Source organism: Haliotis rubra, unplaced genomic scaffold (genome assembly GCF_003918875.1).
Source record: "Haliotis rubra isolate DU_JTF1 unplaced genomic scaffold, ASM391887v1 Scf1366, whole genome shotgun sequence".
NCBI lineage: Eukaryota > Metazoa > Mollusca > Gastropoda > Lepetellida > Haliotidae > Haliotis > Haliotis rubra.
The window spans coordinates 140,147-165,807 of record NW_025765299.1 but is presented as its reverse complement, the minus strand read 5'-3'; the positions used below and the strand labels follow the sequence as shown (position 1 = coordinate 165,807).

The window sequence follows — 25,661 nt, the reverse complement described above, 5'->3', positions numbered from 1 at the left end:
TGACAATCCAGGCAGTTGTTGAGTTTAAACCTGACAATCCAGGCAGTTGTTGATTTAAACCTGACAATCCAGGCAGTTGTTGAGTTTAAACCTGACAATCCAGGCAGTTGTTGAGTTTAAACCTGACAATCCAGGCAGTTGTTGAGTGTAAACCTGACAATCCAGGCAGTTGTTGAGTTTAAACCTGACAATCCAGGCAGTTGTTGAGTTTAAACCTGACAATCCAGGCAGTTGTTGAGTCTAAACCTGACAATCCAGGCAGTTGTTGAGTTTAAACCTGACAATCCAGGCAGTTGTTGAGTTTAAACCTGACAATCCAGGCAGTTGTTGAGTTTAAACCTGACAATCCAGGCAGTTGTTGAGTTTAAACCTGACAATCCAGGCAGTTGTTGAGTCTAAACCTGACAATCCAGGCAGTTGTTGAGTGTAAAACCTGACAATCCAGGCAGTTGTTGAGTTTAAACCTGACAATCCAGGCAGTTGTTGAGTTTAAACCTGACAATCCAGGCAGTTGTTGAGTTTAAACCTGACAATCCAGGCAGTTGTTGAGTTTAAACCTGACAATCCAGGCAGTTGTTGAGTCTAAACCTGACAATCCAGGCAGTTGTTGAGTTTAAACCTGACAATCCAGGCAGTTGTTGAGTTTAAACCTGACAATCCAGGCAGTTGTTGAGTGTAAACCTGACAATCCAGGCAGTTGTTGAGTTTAAACCTGACAATCCAGGCAGTTGTTGAGTTTAAACCTGACAATCCAGGCAGTTGTTGAGTTTAAACCTGACAATCCAGGCAGTTGTTGATTTAAACCTGACAATCCAGGCAGTTGTTGAGTTTAAACCTGACAATCCAGGCAGTTGTTGAGTTTAAACCTGACAATCCAGGCAGTTGTTGAGTGTAAACCTGACAATCCAGGCAGTTGTTGAGTTTAAACCTGACAATCCAGGCAGTTGTTGAGTTTAAACCTGACAATCCAGGCAACTGTTGAGTCTAAACCTGACAATCCAGGCAGTTGTTGAGTGTAAACCTGACAATCCAGGCAGTTGTTGAGTTTAAACCTGACAATCCAGGCAGTTGTTGAGTTTAAACCTGACAATCCAGGCAGTTGTTGAGTTTAAACCTGACAATCCAGGCAGTTGTTGAGTCTAAACCTGACAATCCAGGCAGTTGTTGAGTGTAAACCTGACAATCCAGGCAGTTGTTGAGTTTAAACCTGACAATCCAGGCAGTTGTTGAGTTTAAACCTGACAATCCAGGCAGTTGTTGAGTTTAAACCTGACAATCCAGGCAGTTGTTGAGTTTAAACCTGACAATCCAGGCAACTGTTGAGTCTAAACCTGACAATCCAGGCAGTTGTTGAGTTTAAACCTGACAATCCAGGCAGTTATTGAGTTTAAACCTGACAATCAAGGCAGTTGTTGAGTCTAAACCTGACAATCCAGGCAGTTGTTGAGTTTAAACCTGACAATCCAGGCAGTTGTTGAGTTTAAACCTGACAATCCAGGCAGTTGTTGTGTTTAAACCTGACAATCCAGGCAGTTGTTGACCTTAAACCTGACAATCCAGGCAGTTGTTGAGTTTAAACCTGACAATTCAGGCAGTTGTTGAGTTTAAACCTGACAATCCAGGCAGTTGTTGAGTTTAAACCTGACAATCCAGGCAGTTGTTGAGTTTAAACCTGACAATCCAGGCAGTTGTTGAGTTTAAACCTGACAATCCAGGCAGTTGTTGAGTCTAAACCTGACAATCCAGGCAGTTGTTGAGTTTAAACCTAACAATCCAGGCAGTTGTTGAGTCTAAGCCTGACAATCCAGGCAGTTGTTGAGTCTAAACCTGACAATCCACTGTCTGACATGACCTGTTTCCATGCATGTGACCTCCCAGTGCTATAAGTCATCTTCTTACAACAGGGGGCGTTGGGGTAGCCTTGTGGTTAAAACATTGGCTTGTCACGCCGAAGACCCAGGTTCGATTACCCACATGGGTACAATGTGTGAAGCCCATTTTTGGTGTCCCCTGTCTTGATATTGCTAAAAGCGGCATAAAACCAGTGTTCACAATACCTGCCTGCCGACCGCCCGGGACGGGTTATTTTCAACGCGGACTGCCAGATTCTCAAATTAACCTGCCCGACGGTCGGGTTAAAATGTAGACATGAATATGAAGATATTCATCATATTACAGGATAATGAATCATTACTAATTCACTCAAAAATCAGAAATAAACAGTTAAATTTTTTTCTTGTATTGGCATGAGTTTTATCAATATTTCACAAGTTTTAATTTAATTATACTAAGTAAATTAGTAATTTTTGTGGGCAGGAAAGTTTTGGTCAGGGCTGGCAAGTAACCAGTTCCCCACCTAGTTACAACAAACACGAACCACCTTGTATTGACAAGACTTGATTATGCAAATAGCTTGTTGGGAAATCTAACCCAGGAACAGTTTGCCAAACTCCAACTGCAAAAACACTGCAGCACAGTTCATGACCTGAACGAGGAAGTGTGCACATATGACACCAGTGCTAACTTCCATACACTGGCTTCCAGTCCAAGTTCGAGTCCAATACAAGATTCTCACCTTCTTAAGTAAATGTGTCAATCAAACAGCTCCTGCCTATCTGACAGAACTGATTGGGAGATATGAACCTTCTTGGACACTAAGATCTGCTTATCAGTTACTTCTTGAAGTACCCAAAACTCGCCTTAAAAAAGTATGGACAGAGATCATTTGCTCACATGGCCCCAACTCTGTGGAACGATCTTCCCTTGGGAATATAGAAATCCCAATCATTACAATCTTTAAAAGCTGCATAAAGACTCATCTCTTCCAAAAGTTCTGTAAATATTGATATACCACTGAAAATATAGCACCTCTACTGCAGGGTATTTTAATTTTGTGTAGCGCCATGAGCAGACGCCAAGTGCCTGGAGTTTTGGCGCATAACAAATCTACTGTATTATTATTATTATCATTATTACCAACTAATCTAACTTGTGTCGATCACATGGATAGATTGCTGAGGGATAATTGTAACCCAGAAACCCATGTGAATATAATGACAAAATACTGCCTCAGAGATGTGCCCCTTATCTGGATATAAACTCAGCAGTTCCAAACATCAATGAAAACAGACTCTTAACAAAGGTTGCCGTCAGCACCAATATTTTCAGATTGACAGCGGATGACTTCCAATGACATAAGCTCACATCACTATTGATGCAAGGTGAGCTAAAACGTTACCAGTGAGACGACTACACACCTCATATAACCAGATCCATACTTGCGCTGCTCCAGACTTGTGGCATTTCATAGCCATCGGTTGAGCAAGGTTACCTCCCCTTTTCTGTGAGCTCTCCAGGCAAAGGCGTGTAGATAAGAGCAGAAACTGGTAATCAGACAGTTCTTGCCAAATCTTGAATAAACCATAAAAGACACTACATCAGTTATTCAGGATATCATATACCATTAAAAAAAAGTTGGGGATATTCCATTTTGCGAGCATACCACTAGCCACTGTCAATGCTTATGAGAAAAAGTAATATATATCCATACAGATGAAACATTTCCAATTGTCACATTTTCCCTTAATTTTTCTTCATCATCTGTTTCCTCCTTGGCTTCATCATTTGCATTTTATCAATGTTGTAAATCCAATGTTGTTTTTGAATGGCATATATCAGTGTATGAAATAAGCCAAAAGCCAGACATCAGGGCTGGTAACTTAAACTGTTTCCAGTCCAAAAATGGATTCCACCAGACCCGAAAATCCAAAGAAAATTACTCAAATGTATGGAACATGTTTTCAAATATTTGACCCTTACCATCGGGCTGGCTAGCTGTAAATTTAGACTGTCCGCCAGAAATCAAGCCCATCTCAGGTGGTCAGACAGGCCTTATTTCATACACTGCATATATACATTCTATTATGATATAAACAATGTGTACATCCATTCAGCACCATTACTGGTATATCACGGGCGGTGGGGTAGCCTAGTGGTTAAAGCGTTGGCTCGTCGTGTCGAAGACCCGGGTTCGATTCCCCACATGGGTACAATGTGTGAAGCCCATTTCTGGTGTCCCCCGCCGTGATGTTGCTGGAATATTGCTAAAAGCGGCGTAAAACCAACCTCAGTCAGTCAGTGGTATATCCCTCTCTCTTATCATCATTCTGACGAATTGAAAGGCCAAAACTCTTTGACAAGGGGGGGCGGCGGGGTAGCCTACTGGTTAAAGCGTTCGCTCGTCACGCCAAAGACCCGGGGTTCGATTCCCCATGGGTACAATGTGTGAAGCAGCCCATTTCTGGTGTCCCCTGCCATGATATTGCTGGAATATTGTACTGAGAATTAATACATGACTTCAAAGAGCAAAATTACAGGGCCAAAGTATGCACAGGATTAATAATCTTCTGTTTTCTTTCTGTTCAACGTAGTTTACAACTTACACATACCTGCTGACCTTCTTCAGGCCGAGACTGACATTTCTGCAGGGTAAGGAATTTCTTTTTCCCGCCTTGTTGTGCTGGGGTCACACAGAGGTCAGAGGTCACATGCTTCAGCTGAACAGCAGGGTCAAGGTCACAATATAACAATGACATTTGCAGCATTTATGCATTGGAGACAGCAATTTTTATTTAATAACAAATATCGTGCGACTCAGATATCAAATTGTGCACAATTATAGGTGTTTGGAGTTGACTCCAAAAATCATGACTGATAATTGGGTCATCCGAATCGTTCAATGATCAAAATGAACCAGAGCAATACTAGTATTTTGTGTTCAGCATTAAGCTGAGTAAAACTAGATCACACCTAACAAAGCCAAACGCAAATACTAACTACAGTGGTCTATTTTTTCAACAGTCAATGGCTTCAGTCTTTCTCAATTTCTTTTTTATCCATTAAGTTGCAAGTAGTGAAAAAAAACCTCTTCTGTCTCTGTGTCTGATTATTGAAAATTGTCTGTTTGGTTGTTTGGGCTAAATATTTGACTGTTTCAAGTGAGTGAGTTGAGTGAGTGAGTTTAGTTTTACGCCGCACTCAGCAATACTCCAGCTACATGGCGGCGGTCTGTAAATAATCGAGTCTGAACAGACAATCCAGTGATCAACAGCATGAGCATCGTTCTGCACAATTGGGAACCGATGACATGTGTCAACCCAGTCAGTGAGTCTGACCACCCGATCCCATTAGTGGCCTCTTACGACAAGCATGGGTTACTGAAGATCAATTCTAACCCGGATCTTCATGGGTATTGTTTCAAGTAATCATATCACCAATAATGATTCTGCTGTGAAGTAAAACTGAAATAACATACGGCTGTTAATTAAAGCACTGGCGGAAATAGAAAAAACTTGTTATTTCGCATTTATACCTACAATTTATGTACTTAATATGTGAACATGTGAAATATCTGTTAAACTATGGATATCATACTCTTTAACATATCTCAACATAAACTTTGTGAAAGATAGACACGTAAGATGTTAATCAATAGATGAGACATATTCAACACACATGAGAAAGCATAAAATATCTTTGAGATGACCCCTTGAGCCCGTAGGCAGCACATGCATTTCATGCCAGGTGAGTCAACGGTCCATCATCATACCTAGCTGAGCGACCTAATTGCCATCTATAGTCTGATCTATTGTTTTCAGCTGCAATTGATATATTTTCTAAGTTTTGTCTAATTTTACGAGTAAACATGCTTTTCTGGATATCCTATTACGCATTCCACTGAACGCCCAGTTAGGCCGATGTGGGTTGTTGCGACATATGCTATTTGCAATTGTGTAAATTTTAGGGATAAAGAGTAACAGCCTAAAAACAGTTGTTTTTCTTTTTCCGACAGTACTTTAGAAATCCTAGATATACATTGATTGTATCCATAGCATTTCCAAGTAATAACACCAAGTACTATTCTAGGTTAAGGCCATAATATTAATTATCAGATTTTCAGCAATATCGTACAAAAATGTTTGTTAATGTCTAAATCAATTGTTCAAGGAAATCAAATTACTAATATACTGAACGGCGAAAGAAACATCGTAATATTGGAAATGACATTTAAGTTTCAATGGAACATTTGAACCTATTTTTTTAAAATATACACTGGAAGTCAAATATGAGAAAACATGAATCGTGTTCATATAGCCTGTTTTGCCCAATAAAGTATTGTTTGAGATTGAGGTTAGAAATGTTTTTGTTTGTGGAAAGAGAAGAGTTCACACACAACATTGAAATCAAGATGCACATGCATCATGCATGCATTCAGGCATAAATTGCCGGCTTGAATGACGATTGTTCACTTGTTTTCTGAACACAGCAGCTATGGCTAGGATAACAAGTGATCAACGCCATTGGACATCTACATGCTGGTCGACTTGCTCGTGTCATTGCTAGTGACTTCAATTGCAGCGTATGAATGATAGAACGTCTTAGAGAGCAATACAACGCCACCAACAGCACTGATGACCGTCCACATAGTTTCAAAAAAAATAGGTTCAAATACTCCATTGATACTTAAATGTCATTTCCAATATTACCATATTTCTTTTACCTTTCAGTATATATTCTGGCCTTATGTTAACCATTAGTCAACAAACTCTTATTCTATTACTAATAGTCATATTATTAATTATATCTTAATATTAATTATTTCATGATAATGATTATATCATAATAATTAGTACATTATTGATTATCAAACCAATAATTTGTTTAAATTGTCGTAATTTAACATACAGACAATGAACAAATGTATACATGAAAGCCCATTCAAGTTCATAATATTTGGCAAGTCCATATTTAGTTGATCGGTTCCTTTATATATTTTCAGGGTTAGTTTATTCAGGAACTGTTAAAAATATATGTTAATTTTAGAGACAAGAGGTTAGTCGACCTGTACTCACCTGTCCCCTCTGGACCTCATGAGGTTGGTCATCTCTCATATTGAAGGGCGTTCCAAGCATTCCTGGATATTTGGCTTTCTGTCCAGGAACCACCTGGAAGTAGAGTGAGTGAGTGAGTGAGTGAGTGAGTGAGTGAGTGAGTGAGTGAGTGAGTGAGTGAGTGAGTGAGTGAGTGAGTGAGTGAGTGAGTGAGTGAGTGAGTGAGTGAGTGAGTGAGTGAGTGAGTGAGTGAGTGAGTGAGTGAGTGAGTGAGTGAGTGAGTGAGTGAGTGAGTGAGTGAGTGAGTGAGTGAGTGAGTGAGTGTGAGTGAGTGAGTGAGTGAGTGAGTGAGTGAGGTGAGTGAGTGAGTGAGTGAGTGAGTGTGAGTGAGTGAGTGAGTGAGTGAGTGAGTGAGTGAGTGAGTGAGTGAGTGAGTGAGTGAGTGAGTGAGTGAGTGAGTGAGGTTTTATGCCGCTTTTAGCAATGTTCCAGCGACACCAGAAATGGGCTTCACACATTGTGCCCATGTGGGGATTCGAACCCGGGTCTTTGGCGTGACGAGCGGACACTTTAACCCCTAGGCTACCCCACCGTCCCTACCTGGAAGTAGAGCACACAACAAATATACAGGATTTTATAGTTCACTGAGTTTATCATGGATTTCTGATTATCTAAAATGCCTTTTAAAGTAATGAAAAACACATTTTTTGCCAAACTTGGGAATATTTATGGCAACATATACTAGCTGGCAACCATATTTAAGACCTCATCAGTATTCCTGCTATAGTTGGTTTGTTGTTTAACACCGCACTCAGCAATATTCCAGCTATATGGCAGCAGTCTGTAAATAATCAAGTCTGGACCAGACAATCAAATGACCAACATCATGAGCATCGATCTATACATTTGTAATACAATGACATGTGTCAACCAACTCAGCGAGCCTGACCACCGATCCTGTTAGTCGCCTCTTATGACACGCATGGCTTACTGAAGATCAATTCAAACCTGGATCTTCACGGGTATCTTATGTATATTTGCTAAACTCGGCGGTCCTTAAACATGTTAAATAATCGAGTCTGGACCAGACAATCCAGTGATAGTGACTGAGATACCATGACATGTGTCAACCAAGTCAGCAAGCCTGACTACCGATCATGTAAGTTGCCTCTTATGAGAAGCGCGAGTTGCTGGGTTGTTCAATACCTGCTGTTAGACCACAGCCTGGAAGTTATTAAGTACAAACCAGACAATCAACTTCATCGCAGCACACCAACATGCAATCAGGCAAGTCACAGAACCTGACCACCCAATCCATTTTTAGTTGTTAGCCAGGAGGACGAGTTCTTACCCTGAATTTCCATGGGCACATATACACATGGAAAAAACTAATGCAACATCTGCGGTCTTTTAGCCTCACATAGCCATTTATATTCAGATCTTAATTACATTGGTTTGTATAGTATTTTTATCCTCCGGTTACATAATACATTATTGTTACATATACACATGCTACTATCAAAGGCCAACTTCACGTGTACTACATGTATCCGTCATTAAGCAAATATCAAGTTCCAGTAAAATGTTTTTACCCAACGATAACTTGGAAAATTAACTGATTTTGTTGATATGCATAACCACCTGGTTACCTGTTATTATGCATTATTCAGGTAGGTCCACCCACCTGTTCTAGGTATACATTATCCAGGTAGATCAACTCACCTGTTCTAGGTACACATTATCTGGGTAGATCCACCCACCTGTTTTGGGTATACATTATCCAGGTAGATCCACCCACCTCTTCTAGGTACACATTATCCAGGTAGATCCACCCACCTGTTCTAGGTACAAATTATCCAGGTAGAACCACCCACCTGTTCTGGGTATGCATTATCCAGGTAGATCCACCCACCTGTTCTGGGTACACATTATTCAGGTAGGTCCACCCATCTGTTCTAGGTATACATTATCCAGGTAGAACCACCCACCTGTTCTAGGTACACATTATCTGGGTAGATCCACCCACCTGTTCTAGATATGCATTATCCAGGTAGATCTACCCACCTGTTCTATGTACACATTATCCAGGTAGATCCACCCACCTGTTCTGGGTACTCATTATCCAGGTAGATCCACCCACCTGTTCTTGGTACACATTATCCAGGTAGAACACCCACCTGTTCTAGGTACACATTATCCAGGTAGATCCACCCACCTGTTCTGGTACACATTATCCAGGTAGATCACCCACCTGTTTTAGGTACACATTATCCAGGTAGAACCACCCACCTGTTCTGGGTACACATTATCCAGGTACCACTTGAAGCTTTGACAACCGAGCCGTTTCCTGAGCTCCACTCTCTCTGTGATGTCCCCAGCATCCATATCTCTAGCCAGAGGCTTCAGTTCATAGAAATAATCCTGCCACAGACAGAACAAGACCGTAAAGTCTCCGATAGATCATTTACCCCAATAACTTACCTTCTAAACACACATCTGACAACATCTCCATAGGAGTGAGTGTGAGTGAGTTTAGTTTTATGCCGCACTCAGCAATTTTCCAGCTATATGGCGATGGTTTGTAAATAATCGAGTCTGGTCCTGTGATCACCAGCATGAACATCGATCTACACAATTGGGATACGATGACATGTGTCAACCAAGTCAACGAGCCCGACCACCCGATCCCATTAGTCGCCTCTTACAACAAGCATGGGTTACTGAAGATCAATTCTAACCCGTATCTTCACGGATTGTTTGCGTCAGGAGCTTAAACATAAGAAACAATGTAGAGTTACTGGGCTTTAATTAATATTCTTTTGAGCTTTTAAATACATATTCAGGAAGTGGATTGGAGGATAGAAAATTACGTTTTTGAATGAGAGGTTTGTTACAATAATTACGATAATACGGTCATACCAATTCTATTTCTTGTTTTACGGATCCACCGGTCGTCTTTTTTTCAAGACAAAGAAAATAAATCAAATTAATTTCTCACCGGCTCAAAAAGTAAAATTCTAATGGCCAAATATGTAAACCTGCAAGAAATTTTATTGGGCCCCATATACACTTCATAATTTGCCAAAAGTAATATAATTTAAGTATTTAGAAGGAATATTACTTTGATTGGTGATTTTAATTTATTATTTTTTCCCTCCTGCCTTTAAGTTTTCTGATGACAAAAATCCATAAAACAAGAAATAAAATTGGTCTGGCCTAAAGGACATTTATAAAGTGCCTGTATCAAAACACATGTATATGCTCAAAGCACTAAGACATCATTATCCCAAGTTCACCCATGCTGCCTGTGAGTGCTAGAAGGTTAATAGTCATAATGACTTATTCCACCGGGTACCCATTCAATGATGGGTGAACAAATTCACTTGCCTAAGGTGAGACCATATGAGTCATATGTGATTCGTTGTAGGGCAGGACTGAAGTCCTAGAAACTCTCAGGATTCTACCTGCCTCACCCCGTCACCCATCCAAGCACTCTCTGTGACCAATGTTGCTTAACTTTGGGCCACAGAGATGTGATTCAGAATGTTGTTTTTCTCATCACTGCTTTACAGTGAGTGAGTGAGTTTTAGTTTTAGGACGCACTCAGCAATATTCCAGCTATATGGCGGCACTGCTTAACAGACCAGCAATAATGCCGAATACCTTATACTTTCTTTGATGGGCATTTTAAATTGAGTTGATGAAGAATAATGACAATTATTATGGATATACAACTTCTTTTATTCTGTGGATATCTGAGGTGGTCCAGCTCGGCACTAAGGGATTGAGGTGTTGAACAGATATTCTTGGCTCGTCGGGTTGGGGTCGTGATGACCCCTCTCTTGACCTGAATAGGATGACAGGAGGAGGAATGGATATACCGGTCGTGTGGGTTGGCTTGCGGTAGATGCTGGTGTTGAGTCTGTTTTCTTCTCTCTGGACCAGGACATCTAGGAAGAGGAGTTCTTTGTCAGCTTCTGATTCCATCGTGAACTGCTTACGCGGATGTTGGGCGCTGAGGTGTTGGAGAAGGACGTTTGGGTCGTCGGATGGGGGGAGAATGACGAACACTTGCTTGACAATGACATTAGAATCTATGTCCAAACGTCGCCTCCACAGAATATAAAAAGTTGTATATCCATAATAATTGTCATTATTTTTTACCTTATACTTGTCCATCCATACAAGAGCCACCCTTAGTGAGTTTCGTGTTGTTGTATCAATTCCACTGGGCGAACCATACGGTCGGAAGTGTCGGAATACATGACCCACTCGAGAACACGGGACTATTTCCATCCGACCTCCGCACTGCCAGATCTGGAGGAGTAGTAATAGAGGTCATGTGAGGTTATCTGATGGAAAAACACACATTGTGTTCAAGATACTACCCATCCACTTTCAGATAATGTAATCATAAGGACATAACTTATTCTAATGTTTTAACTTATTTATACATGATGCCATGGGTTCAAACTAAATACTGAATGGTCACACAAGTGTCAGCTCTCAATACATTGTAAACAGTGCCAGCTTGAATATCTGGACACAAGGTTTTGAAAGATTAAAATGGAGGTTTCCTTAAAAAAACAGCCCTCATCTAAATCTAAATCAAGCAATCAAAATCTTTGACTGTTGATGATGACGAGAAGTCATTCAATACTATACTGAATATATTTAATATGATATTATCTCAGGGCATACCATTATCAAAGAGATACCAAATGACAGGTTGTTTTTCATTTTCTGCAATTTTCTTCATTGTCTTAGAAATATTATACCCCAATGTCTTGTGATGACTATTATCTCATTAACCACATCACCCACATATACTGAGAGAAAAAAATAAAGGATACCGATGAAGGTGAACAGGAAAATTTAAATGTTCCTTTATTATTTTCCAGTTTTCATCACCACAGCGCTATTCAAAGCTGGTGATGTAAGCTGGAAAATATTAAAGGAACACTTGAATTTTCCTGTGATCCTTTATTTATTTCTCTCAGTATATGTGAAATTTTGGTTATGGCTTTGATAATGATTCCTTCAAAATAAAATGGAAGCTTTTCAAACACTGGACATTGAAAATATAGTTAGGCGAACTACTTTTTGATTGACATATGTCTCAAATCACAACCAGAGACTACCACTGATGTTGGGCTAGGGCTTTAGCAAGTTTTCTCCAGAAAACAAGATAAATGTCTCTTACCCGGAAAGATATTTCAATGTTTTCACCTCCCCAAACATCCATTTGAGAATCATACTCTCCAAGCTCATGAAAGTAAGATCGGTCCATGGCAAACAATCCACCAGGCATAGTAGGAGTTCTGGAAGAGATACATACATCAGACTTGTAATGATACAGTCGAGCACCGTTGTCTCGATATTCATGGCACCAAGAAAACATATCGTGTTATTCGAACTTTGAGACATCAGACCAACGCGTATCATCACATATCACTATGAAAGAAAACAAAACGCTTCTCAGGATGTTTTGATTCGAAACTATAATCCATTATCAGTAGTGTTTATTCGTAACAGGGAGTACTTCCTAATTATTTCCTAATTAAATAACAAAATTTTAATATAAATTGCATATTTACATACTTATCCTATCTCACGATTTGCACTTCTCTCTCTTGCTTCGACACTGAGTTGAACGAATGAGAACTTTTCCTGTAGGCCTCTCTTGTCCATACGCCCATGTTCCCCAGGCTGCTCTCCTAATAGGACAGGTCCCTGGTCCCCGGCTAAGTGTGCAGCACGTTCCCCTGTCTACCCACGTGACTACCTCAGAGTGATCATTCTCTTCTTGGAGCCAATGATCGTAATCTGAGTAGAGGGGAGGCTGGGTGGGCATCCATCTCGTGAGATAGGATAAGTATATTAACATACAATTTATCTTAAAATGTTCAAATTTGTAAACTTATTCTATCTCATGATTTGCACTCATCCCATGGTTGCACGGCAGGTCACAGATTACCCTAAGTCAAAAGGCACTGACAGCATATACTGTACAGGCTAATGACAACCGTAGATAGCAATGAACAAGGGAGGCCGGATCTGACTAGCATAGTACCTCTACTAGTGATGGGTTCTCCTGAACCCCTTGGCTTACTAGGCATCATCGCTCCCAAGGAGTGGGTGCTCCTGAGCAATGTGGTGTTCGGCCACAGGATCCGACTAGCATAGTACCTATACTAGTGATGGGTTCTCCTGAACCCCTTGGCTTACTAGGCACCATCGCTCCCAAGGAGTGGGTGCTCCTGAGCAATGTGGTGTTCAGCAGCAACCCTCACATACGCAAGAAAACGCAACTAGGCAAGTCACCTTGCTTCACGCCACGATTTATCAGAGTACCCCCGTAATTACGACTAGTAATCAGGCCCACACCTGCTTCGAGACAGCCCCCAGACCCCATCACGAAGAGGGAAAAGGAAACTGAATCGGAAAACTCACAAGTTTAACGTTCAGTACCAAAACAACACCACATGACTTCCACTACTTACCACAGTTAGGTCACAACGGTGTGCTAAGGTACTTAGGAGCTTGAACGCTACGAAATCCATGAGGAAATCGGGAAGGACTCACTACACTGATGTGATTGCTCTGCGGAGTAGAGGTCAGCAAGCGAGATTATTGAACACTTCTACATCCGTAGGGAGCAACGACAAGGTAGGCCCATAACTACCAAGGTCACTACGTGCGATGGTTAGTTCGAACCCATTGACTTACTAAGCACAATTGCTCCCAGGGACCGGGACTCCCGAGCAATGTGGTGTTCAGTCACTACCTTCACGAAAGTGAAAGGACGCAGCTTAGCAAGTGTAATCAGTCGTGTTACCAAAATTTCCAAGGTACCACCGCAATAAAAGTCTAATGACTAGTATCGGGCCAGCACCTGCTTCGAAACAACCCCCACAGACACCTTCCCGAGGAGGGTGAAAGGGTAATTGAATCGGAAAACTCACAATTTTAATGTTCAGTACCACAACATCATCTTATGACTTCCACTACTTACCACAGTAAGATCACATAGATGTGTATAGGTACGTAGGAGCATGAACGCTACGAAGTGTAACACTTCGGGAATGACTCACTTCACTGATGTAATTACTCCGTGGAGCAGAGGACAGTAAGTGAGGTGGTGACTCTCCAGAGTCTCAAATTAAATTGAGAGGATAAATCGAAGTCCCAGAAGAATCGAAGACACAAATCAGAAATAAAATTCAGAACTGTGTTGAGTGAACCGATCAGATGATAAATTCGAATCATCAACTGAAGCAGAGCTGCTGATCCTGTCAACCCCTGATGGTTTATGTACAAAATTACCAACAAAATGTCTGTTTGAATCAGTATAAGAGTGAACCGTAGTTCAACTGCCCAATGCCGAACAGCGAGAATGACAGTGCTGATTCGTTGATATGAAGGGCCCTTTCTCCTGATGACCATTTTTTCTGCTAGGCCACTTGATGGAGAAAGTGAGCGCCCCAGCTTGAAAGATGTGTCGACGAACAGGTGTTGAGTCGGTATGAAGGGCACCATAGAGACTCCAACGCAAACATTCCACTTGTTGAGACACCAACAAAAGACTGAATGTAGTTGTGCGGGAAGACAAATCAACTCCCTGGGGTTGTCGTCCCCGAAGTATGGGCACAGAAACATCTGAAGAGGGCGAAGCTGCAGCTGGCCCCTGTAAGTCAGTTTCTTGTGCCGACTTCAACCACCCTAGTAACTTCTGCCACTGGCGAAAAGTTGTGGGTTGGACCAGCACTAGGGGTGCGTTGCACTGAATCTTGTCCCACCTCTCCTGGGGCACAAACATCATGACCTGTCGTGTTGAATATTGTCCCAATAAAAAGAAATCATCGGGTCGGTGTTACCTCCGATTTCTCCGAATTCAGCAGCTATCCTAATTGCGTGAGCAACTTGAAGATGAGGTGCCTGTGGAGAGGAAGGACGACTGGATCCTGCTGGGCTTGAACACAGTCGTCGATATAGTTCTCGAATGTCACGCCTCAACAATGCAGGTAGCTTGTTATCGGATTGGGTATCTGAGTAAAAACCACGGGGCCGTACATATGCCAAGCAGCAGGACCCTCCATTGGTATCAATGACGCCCCTTCAAAGTAAATCGAAGATACTTCCGATGGTCTGGATGTATCGAGATGTGAATGTAGGCATCTCGAAGGTCGAGGGAAATGAGAGGTCTAACAACTCTTGCCTTTGACAAAAAGATATCTCCTGATATAAGAACGTTTAATAAGTCGAGCTACTATGTCAGTTCTAACAGAGTGCTGAATGTAGTATGTTCGGCACATGGAGATTGTCAGTTAATGTACAGGAACATTCACATTGTAACGAATTGAAGAAATTCGTACGATCGGCGACCTCAGGAAAGTTTCGGTTGGCCGAACAAAATAATGGTTTGCCAGGTGGAGTGATAAAGGTAGTAGATCACTGCCTGGTGACAGTCCATGCATAACTGCAGTGACCTCTGAACTCAGTGCTTGAGCTAGTCAAACCGTTCACGGGTGTTTCTGTCTGTCACCCTCGATAAGCAGTCTCTCTCGACTGGCTGTTGAAATCCCGACACAATCACTCTTACCGGGAATGGCACTGTTCATTGTTACTAGCATTTAAAGGCTGGACTTGATATCCGATTCGTGGGACCAAGACAAGTCTGCAAGGGCACTTCATAGTCACTCTAATCATCAAAATTCCGGTAAACAAACAGTAGTCCGCCATTTGCAAACGTTACACACGAGTGACAAAAAAACGGACAACACGGTCTTCGGTTAACCGGGCGAGTTGCAACCCATAAATTCCAGGCTGAGCTATGCTGGCTATTTGACAAAACATCACTGCTGGTACCATGCGCAAAAACTTGACCCATCTGTTATCTGTCCAGAAACTTGCTTATCATGTAAAACAAAGGGAGCTGAAGATGACGAACCATCTGCAATAATTGCACCCAGCGATACACAAACACGCTGTTACCAGTAGTCTGTAGTAACAAGACTCAGTGGAGCGTCGTAAAGTATTCCTGGCTAGCAAGCTTATCTAGTAATGCCATATCGGGTGGTTGTAGAACTGATATCTACACCGAAGGGTAGATTCGTTGAACCGAATCATTCATCAAAGGTGAAGATCGGATGGTAGATTAAATCTGGAATGAGATGAGCCCCGGTCACGGAGGACTCTTGAGAACTGGGATCGTCAGACCGTCAAGTGCCGAGCGTGATATGTCTAGATGACTGCGCTACTGACATCACATGTAAATCGATTCGGCATGGTGAAGCACATAGCTACTACCTCTGTTCAACCAGCTGAAAAAGGGGTACAAGGTGGGATAAGTTATGTGACTAAAAACATTAAGCGCCTCACAAGCCGTAAGGTAAACCGGATAAACAAATCAAATTGTCGTGCTTAGAGCTTGCCACTTCGTAATGAGGAATTCAGCGCCTCACAGATGCCCTGAAAACTAGGATCGTGTTGAAAACTAGCAGAGTTCGACAAATTTGGCCCTATCTAGATGCAAGTTCACGAACCTCGTTGAGGATGTGGAAAACCAGTGTTGACAAGTCCCGATCCTTCATGTTGAATGTAATCAATAGAACATCTGGTATCTTGCTCTAGGTAGCTGTAGGTGGTTGGCGAACCATGCGATCATGTGTGTCGAATCAACCAAAACAATTCCTGCATCTTATAGGCGACTGGCATAGCCCGAACCATGAAAACAAAGATGAGGTTCGATGTGGGTTAAGTGTCTTGGGAGGCATCCCAGACACATTTGGCATAGGCTCTGATAGGCTGGTAAGATGGGCCATGTTGGAAATAACACGAGTGGTGAATCGCCCAATTTGTGAATAAGCTCAATTGCTGGCAAGGTCCGAGGAATGGATTATTGACGAATGCTGACAGTTCGATGAATGCTGACAATTCAGTGATCTTGAACGGCCAGGTGAACTGGTTCGGCGATAGGAAGCAGTTCGGCCTGGTGAAATGGTACGAGTCGGGCTGGTAAATCGGTTCAGGGTGGTGAGCCAGAACGTTGATGTGATCTGAATCAGTCCGAGATCTGGATCTGGATCATGACTGTGATCTGGATCGGTTTGGTAATCCGAAACGTTTAAATGATCTCAGCTGATGGAGAGATCTAGAACGATCAGATGAACCGGTGAGGCGAGGTGAAATGTTCCGGCCGAGGTGAATTGGTTCAACGAGGTGAATCGTTTCGGTGAAGAGAGCCGTTACGGCGAGGCGAGCCGTTTCGGTGCTGTGAATCGAATCGATGATGTGAACCGTTTCGGCGATAAGAAACAGTCTTAATATTATGGCGAATTGAGTCGATGTCGTAATCCACATACGCTGTGGCGAAACGGTTCGGTCTGGTGAATCCATTCGGTATGGCAAACCGATTCGGTGTGGTGAATCGGTTCGGCGATTTGACGATGTAGATCGGCTGTGTGAGTCAGCTGGCAACACAGAGCGGTTTGATGAGGCGGAACGACGAGTAGACATCTGATGATGCGCCAATAAAATCATCACCGTCCGACATGGGAATCTCCGGACGACGAGCAGTTAATACTGGTCGTTGAAAGCGGGTGTTTGTCGGGTGATCATCTGTTGAAGTGTAACGAGCTCTGTCTGCCAGCCAACGGGAGCAAGCATGTCTATATGCTCTAAAAACGTCCTTGATAAGGGAGCACATTCCTGACAACGTTTGCTCCAGGAACACAGGTCAATACAACCCACACATGACGAGAGGGGATCCGAGGAAGTAAATATTGTTACAGTGTGCGCAAAATTACCCTACTTAGGGTCAACTACCCATGATATATTTCTCATGTTAACTTGTAAGGAAAGCTGAGAACTCTCACAATATGTCCACACAGTGGTGCGACAAGAAGAAGAATGATCACTCTGGTAGTCACGTGGGTAGACAGGGGAACATGCTGCACGCTTAGCCTGGGACCAGGGACCTGTCCTATTAGGAGAGCAGCCTGGGGAACATGGGCGTATGGACAAGAGAGGCCTACAGGAAAAGTTCTCATTCGTTCCACTCAGCGTCGAAGCAAGAGAGAGAAGTGCAAATCGTGAGATAGGATAAGTTTAAAAATTGACACCTTCAACTCAATTAGTCCTAATTAGTTTACACTACCACATGCCTTTGATTCATGCTGCACTGTGTTTAAACGTGGGAGAAACAACTTCAGTTTAGAGGAATACTTGCCCATGAAAGGTAGGTGAATATCGAGTTTCTTTGCAAATATCGAGTTAAAAAGGTAATTTTGCTTGTTGGGACCATCAAATTATATCGAGATATCCGAAATATTGAGACATCCGGATCGAGTTAAAAGACCTTAAATGATGATAATTTATGATAAATTATGATGGATTTTGCCGGGACCAAGATGTTATACCGAGACAACCGAGATATCGAGTTATCAGAGTTCGACACAACTGTACTTCATGATCATGTATATGCTATAGTCCTGCATCTGCGAACAGGTGGAATGTGGAAGCATATCATGTAAAGCGTTTGCTTGCCACAATGAAAATCCAAGTTTGATTCCCCAGATTAGTACAATGTGTGAAGCCAATTTCTGGTGTTCCCTGCTGTGATATTGCTGGAATATTGCTAAAAGTGGCGTAAAACTAAACTCACTCTCTGATTGTTCTTCACCTGTCGTGTCCCAGTACTTACTCAATGGGATCAATAAGTTTATCAATATTTTTCTGGTATCTCGGTGGCAGCCCGTCCCATCTGTGGAGCAGGGACCAGGTGAATCCTCCGCGGACAAGGTGTGACGAGCGGTACATGAAGGTGTCGGCGTCAATCATGTCCACGACTGGCACCACCACCGTAGTCCGCTGTTCCTTGATCCGGGACAGGAGCGGCTCCAACCATTGACTGTTCACTTCTATGTGACTGTCGAGAAACACCAGAACCTGTGAAGGAACAATCTCTGTGGTAAATATGAATTAGTTTGTTATTTGTTTGTTGAAGGAACAATGACTGTGCTAAATCATCCTCAATAATCTCCAAGGTATACGTTCCAATAAATCTCCACTATACCCTGGATGCATCTACAGCTAGGTCCGATGATTTTATTACATCCTTCGCTTGGCTTTTTATCCAATGAGCTGTCTACGCTGGGAAGTTGAGCGTACAAATCACTTTAACCTTTTAAACTATCTGACTGATTAAACTTGGCAACACAATTGTTGTAGAGGTACTCTGAAAGAGGTAGAAGGAGTTCTTGCATATATTTTTTAAGATTTCAGATCTGTCAATTTGTCTGTATGTTTTCCCCTAAATCAGAGTCGCACTGCGTACAAACTTCCTCGGCTGCAACCGCTATCTTTGTTGACACTGGCAACACTCGGTTGTAACGACAGCTTATCTGATTGGCTACTGTGAGAATGTGGAGTCACCAAAGGGAGGTAATTTAATCATTGGCTCGAGCCGTAGATGCATCCAGGGTTTAGTGGAGATTTATCGGAATGTATACCCTGGAGATTATCGAGGATGTGTGCTAAATATGAAGTATTTTGTTATTTGTTTGTTGAAGCACTCAGCAATATATTCCAGCTTTATGGCGGTGGTCTGTAAGCAATGGAATCTGGACCAGAGAATCCAGTGATCGACATCATGAGCATCAATCTACATAAATTGGGTTGGTTGGTTTGTTGTATTATATTGTAATCTAAATACATAATTTTTTGGGGGAATACATCATGTGGTAGCTACCCTGAGGGCTGATAGTTAGTATTATTCAGATAAATCCATTATATATTTCTTGAGAAGCATGGTGTGATATAGTGCCTTTAGTTTAATATTGCCACATAAAAAATACCCAGGATAATTAAGGATACTGCGGGTGAACATTTATTTTTGTCAAAGCAATTCACCGAAACATACAAATCTGTGATTCAAACTGAAGATCATAGGACCTAGGAGTGACTATTGAAGGGGAGACAACTATTGCAATAGCGAAAGTCTATTGCAACATACTATTACGATAGCGATAGTCTATATAACTAACAAGAAACTTGAAACCCAGATCAAGTTTGTTTAAGAGGTAACAAGGGCAGATAACTCTAAATAAACAAGTAAACAAATCTGATACTTCCTGTATTTTGTGCTGCGCATTTATCAACAGAAGTCAATTACTAAACTATCGATAGTCACACATACAATCGATGCATCGATAGTTTTTTGTTTCTACCATCGATTAATTGCTATTGGTGACTTAACAATTGCAATTCATCGATAGTTTGATGGATCATTACAGCCTTAATCAGACCACAATTTCATAAGGAACATGACAATGTACAGATGACAAGTCCTATTACAGGGCATGAAAAAAACACACTGACAGATAATGCCAATGCAAGACCAAATCATACCAAGTTTGATGGGGTCTTGTGCATAATTCTATTTTACTTCTTACGTATAAATTTTTATCTAAATACCCCTCAATCTGAAATATTTGTAATGCTCTAAATTTTAACTTTTCAACTAAATTATCCAACCTGTCCAGTGGCTTGCCTAGCTCCCAGTATCCTGGCTCGAATCAGTCCCAGCCTCTCTGTACTGCGGACTAATTTCACCTTCGACAGGTCCTGTATATACCTGGACAGACGAGCCTTGAGGTGGTCTGCAGCAGATGTATCACACGTTATATCATGTGCATAGTTACCATGGTTACTACAGAGTTAGGTGAGTTGAGTTAAACATCGCTTCTAACAGTATTTCTGTTATATCACAGAGGTCATGGCTGAAGGATCCCATGTGATGAAGGTCGATGTTGTTTGCAACACTTGTAAACAATTCCGAGAAAATAGTGTGAGTGTGCTATTCAAACTCATGAATGTAGAATTCTGGCTTCTAAGGGACCATTCATAATTTATGGCTAGGGGGGTGATGATGATTTTTATGAAGAAGCATGTACAATGTGAATGACACCCCCTAAAATTTATGTACAAAATAAGTGACCCCCTTCCCCTTCTCATAATTTCTAGGCATAATTTAAAACATTTTTATGTACAAACTTGCTGACCCCCCAGCTCCCCAGAACAAAATTGGTGACCACCCCCTAAAATCATCCCACCCCCAACCAAGCCATAAATTATGCGAGGTAACTCTGCATAGCACGTAAAATAGTCGTCACCACTTGCCCCTTTCCGTAACCTCCAAGAAGACTCGTCCCCTCTCGATGCTTGTTATGTGCCAAAACTGACCTCACTAACCTTTTTGTAAAACTAACCTCACTCACTCACTCGCTCACTATTTTTAAGAAGTGAAAATACAGAATGCTGACTGACCAAATGTACTTGCATCATCCACCAATATGATCTCATGGAGATACTTTGCAGGGGTCCGTATGAGGATTGTCTGAACGGATCTGACGAGAGTAGACCACGCTTCGTTGTAGAAACACATGACCACGCTGGCCATGGGCAGGTCCTCTGGGTACTGCTGCTCCTGGCACCTGACAACAAACAAAGCCATGTCTCAATATAAACATTAGTTTATACACCATCTGACAAGTATCTTCAGTGAAAACCTGACGAGGCTCCAGAAAATTCAAATACAGATAGACAGTGATGCGGAATATAGCACTACATGATGATGATGATGATGATGATAAGGAGGAGGAGGAGGGGCACAGAACTCACAATGTATTCCTGGAGTCTTTGATAGGTCTGATCTCCCCAAGCCTCTCACTGAGCAGCTCATTGAAACCATGGTGAGCCATACCTGTCCAAAATGTAATGCATAGTGTAAAATTAGTTAGTTTGTTAGTTTTGTTGCTCAACACTGCACTTAGCAATGAATATTCCAGGTAGGTGACAGTGGCCTGTAAGATGATGATGATGATGATGATGATGATGATGACAAAGATGATGATGATGATGATTTTGTTTGATTTTGTTTGTTCAGGTTTAACGCTTTATATTCCAGCGCTGCACTCAGCAATATTCCAGCGAGCCTGATCACCAGATCCCGTTAGTTGCCTCTTAGGACAAGCATGGGTTACTTAAAACCAATTCTAACTTGGATCTTTCGATGATTGTGGACAAAATGATCTGATGATATGAGGCAAGGATAAAAGGGTACAAACTAATCTATTCTCATCAAGCTTCTCCATCCATTACAATCAAAAATATTGGTAGTGATTCATTCCAACTTTCAAACAGGGAACGATTTAGTGCCTTGATTATTACTTGCACAGGTGCAACCCAATATTACAAAGTACAAAATGCAACCGGTTACACCAAGTCAAGTCAATTTTTGAGTGGGTAAACTTCCGAATAAAACATCTAAATAAATCAATAGCATATTTCTTTCATTACACATTGCAATAAAAGCAGTGCAACTGGAATTTGTCTGGTGCAACTAGGTTTTTATTTTAGGTTGCACCTGGTGCAAGTAGGTTAACATCTCTTAATGGAGCCCTGCTTTGTCAACCATTAAAAGTAATCAGGAACAAGTAATAATCATGACAATGTAAGAAATAGCGAGAAATCAATGAGTTGGGTATTTACCTTCACTTAAGATATTTTCATCTGTTTTATTTCTCACCATACCAACTTTAAATAGTTCCATGTCATCTTCTTTGGTCCACACAGCTTTGACTAGATAGGCATCGGATGAATGTCCATGCTCTGATGTCTCTAATATATTCAACACTGCACTTAACTTCGGGAACAGAACATTATTTGAAAAGGTGTCAAACTGTTCCGTTTGGAGTAGTTTTAATGTCAAGTATGCCACCATACAGACTACTCCAGCTTGGCAGCAGAGTCTCCAGAACATCTTTATTCAAAGAATCATCTTACTGGAATTGTGCACAGGTTATCTCAGTTTCTTCCAGGTTATCTGAATAGAAAACAGAAATGGTATTACATATATTTGAACACATAATCACATGAGGAGGCTCAAGGTAACTGACTGAGTGAGTGAGTGTGAGTGTGTGAGTTTTATGCTGCTTTTAGCAATATTCCAGCAATATATTTTTATAATGGCATGGAAGGTAGAAATTGGCTTCACCCACTGTACACATGTAGGGAAGCAAACCTGGGTTTTAAGCACATGGCAACCCTAATGCCCCGGGTAATGGTTAGAACCACTGAGTCTGTGTATTTACTCTCATGGTATCCTTCAGATTGGGTATTGACTAAATCTATAGTCAATATATAGTGAGTGAGTGAGTATGGTTTTATGCTGCTTTTAGCAATATCACAGTGGGGACACCAGAAATGGGCTTCACACATTGTAACCATGTGGGGAATTGAACCCGGGTTTTCTGAGTGATGAGCGAACACTTTAACCATTAGGCTACCCCACCGCCCCTCAATATACAGTGAAACACAACTGTCGTGGTGTGTGGTCCTGAGCATAGAGCTCAGGTCACTATCAGCTGAAGTTAAGCAACTTGGTGAGGAGAGTCCTTGGATGGGTGAGCGTGTGTGACAGCTTGACTCCTGAGAGTTTCTAGGACTTCACTCCTGCCCAACAACCAAGCACATGTGATGCACATGGTTAGCTTGGGGTGAAACGGTATACTGCAGTATTTTGCCTTCGGTTTGGTATACAATAATGCATTCCAGAAATTCTGTATTTTTGGTTTTTGTACTGTTATCTTATGAATCGAAATGGACTGAACTGAAGACACTGTAACTGCAATACTGTCATAGCATGGAAAGATGTATCATAGCATTTCAAGACCATTAACCTTAGGCAAGTGAGTTTGTTCACAATTGCCTCTGTTCACCCAGCAGAAAATGGATACCAGTGGGAAAAATCACTATTAACCTTCTAGTGCTTAACAGGCAGCTTGGGTTATCTGGGGTAATAATAATCAGATTGTGTTAGTGCTTTGGGCATGTGCCTTGAACATGGAAAAGGCACATTATTCACAATTATTATTATTGTCAAACATTTGAATGTGTAAGCTAGATCCCTGTGTATTCCTTCATTGTTTATCCATTGTATTAAACCTTGAATCTTTTACACAGGTCCTTTCAACTTTGACACAACAGTTATTGATCATAGCTTTACTCCTTAGGGTCCAGTTTTGGAGTATTTTTACACAAATCACTGAAGCATTTATTATGGCACCAGTGTTAGGTACCAATGAGGTTTCTGGGGAAACCCCTTTCTAAATAGCGTGCTGATCGTTGTGGGGAATGAGCTCAGCAAAGAGTCCGAAGTCGGAGAAGCTAATTACAATTTTATTTACAAGAACAGAATAACACGGGGTGGAAACAGAGTCATTAATTACAACCCTCTGGGCTGAGGGCTAAAGCTAACCTGTGTTGGGAGAATCTGAAACCTACTGATTAACATTTTCATTTCCAAACTATTTATCTAAAATTGAAACAACAAAAAGATTATGATTCGTTGATGATACAAAATGGGGTGTGCCCTTTAACACCCTACAATAAATGAAATGACCAGACTTCTTATTTCTGTCTGTTTATGTGATACCCCCAGTGTATCAAATACCATGTGCTCACCACAGCAATACGTGTCTGTGTTACAATAAACAAGATTATTTACACTATTCACTGCAGTTCATGTATGATGGCTATGTTTATTCAGTAAATAAACATCTACACAGACATACTGGTACGAGAGTGAACAGGCTACTTTACAGAGTAACTAATATCTTACTCTTTCTCAGTAAATACCAAGTTAGTACTTTTTTTAGGTCGAGTCCTCTCAAAATTTTCACTATTCCTATGTCGCTATGTTTCTGTTTAACAGCAGCAATAATAAAAAATGAAACCTAAGAAATCTGCTTGACCAAACAAACGTTTGGCATCAAAATGGATCAAATTGCTCATAAACCTACATGAGTAAGTTTTTGCTGAAATATATTAATGATCGAAAGGCAAACCGTTCATGACCCATGTGCTGTTGACAGCAACATTACTTGACAGTATGTATAAACGGAAATATGGCATTCTAACTATAAATGATTGCAATAGTTTAGGTTAAATAAAAGTATTTAAAAAAACAAACAACAAAAGCTACACACAGTTATTAATATAAAGATATGGTGACGTTTTACCATGTAAGGTATATCTTTTTTTTTGCAAAGCAGCTGCAGTTTTCCCATGCCGGCCATGGTGACGTAACGTGTTAATGCTGTGCCATTTTAGCTTTACACTCTTGAAACACGTCTCAAGTAAATGTATGGTATCATTCGCATCGCCTGACTGTTGATGCCTTAATCAACACAACTTAGCATCCTAGGTCTGGAGTAAGTCAACCAGAAAATGTTTCTCTTACGGTTGAGCGGCATCCCATGTGCTTTTGTTGACGGAAGTAATAACCGGATATTACACGTGTAGTCGCTGAAAACACCTGTAAAAACTAATTTCTGATATATACTAATTCTGGATAAATAGCACCAAAGTAAAAATATCAGTATAGAATCAGAGACAAAAAAAATGAAAAAATGGAAACCTTGTGCTAGATATACCCAAAAGTGATATTTAATGATGATATAAGGGGCAAACAGGCAAGTGGACTTTTTCGTTTGGTTAATCGATTGACCCACCAGCAGTTTATGTTTTCAATATAAATTAAAGAAACAGGTCTCGCTTGTCCTGCAGAATCCTACACAATGTCCGTATATGTAATTCTATGCGATATTCCATTCATTAAATTGAAGCTGCATCGGATACAAATCTATTCATTATTTCCGTATTCATCGTGTAGAGATTGGACAAGTTTATCTTAACGAACACACATTC

The 25,661-nt window shown here is 41.2% G+C and overlaps 1 protein-coding gene and 1 long non-coding RNA gene across 4 annotated transcripts in view; both read right to left on the bottom strand.

The window, feature by feature from the left end:
* The window catches only part of LOC124268155 (polypeptide N-acetylgalactosaminyltransferase 11-like), a 30,954-nt gene extending 5,471 nt beyond the window's left edge, over nucleotides 1-25,483 (bottom strand). The window contains exons 1-12 of one of the 3 annotated variants that reach the window (XM_046703179.1): nucleotides 25,466-25,483; nucleotides 22,443-22,776; nucleotides 21,573-21,654; nucleotides 21,219-21,385; nucleotides 20,427-20,551; nucleotides 18,595-18,839; nucleotides 12,094-12,211; nucleotides 11,055-11,207; nucleotides 9,180-9,311; nucleotides 6,912-7,004; nucleotides 4,449-4,556; nucleotides 3,258-3,410 (exon numbers count right to left, since the gene is read on the bottom strand). In XM_046703179.1, coding sequence (XP_046559135.1) covers nucleotides 3,258-3,410; nucleotides 4,449-4,556; nucleotides 6,912-7,004; nucleotides 9,180-9,311; nucleotides 11,055-11,207; nucleotides 12,094-12,211; nucleotides 18,595-18,839; nucleotides 20,427-20,551; nucleotides 21,219-21,385; nucleotides 21,573-21,654; nucleotides 22,443-22,713 — 1,647 coding nt within the window. In that variant the 5' untranslated portion in view covers nucleotides 22,714-22,776; nucleotides 25,466-25,483. Of the gene's footprint in view, nucleotides 1-3,257; nucleotides 3,411-4,448; nucleotides 4,557-6,911; nucleotides 7,005-9,179; nucleotides 9,312-11,054; nucleotides 11,208-12,093; nucleotides 12,212-18,594; nucleotides 18,840-20,426; nucleotides 20,552-21,218; nucleotides 21,386-21,572; nucleotides 21,655-22,442; nucleotides 22,777-24,973; nucleotides 25,121-25,194; nucleotides 25,243-25,465 lie in introns of those variants that run through there. The other 2 variants (XM_046703178.1, XM_046703176.1) reach the window with 2 other exon arrangements.
* Nucleotides 12,519-17,964, bottom strand: LOC124268156. Its single transcript, XR_006896220.1, has 3 exons — nucleotides 17,840-17,964; nucleotides 17,578-17,580; nucleotides 12,519-12,554 (listed from the first exon to the last, which is right to left on the bottom strand). It is a non-coding gene; the product is annotated as an uncharacterized LOC124268156 (long non-coding RNA).
* Nucleotides 25,484-25,661: the final 178 nt, after the last annotated feature.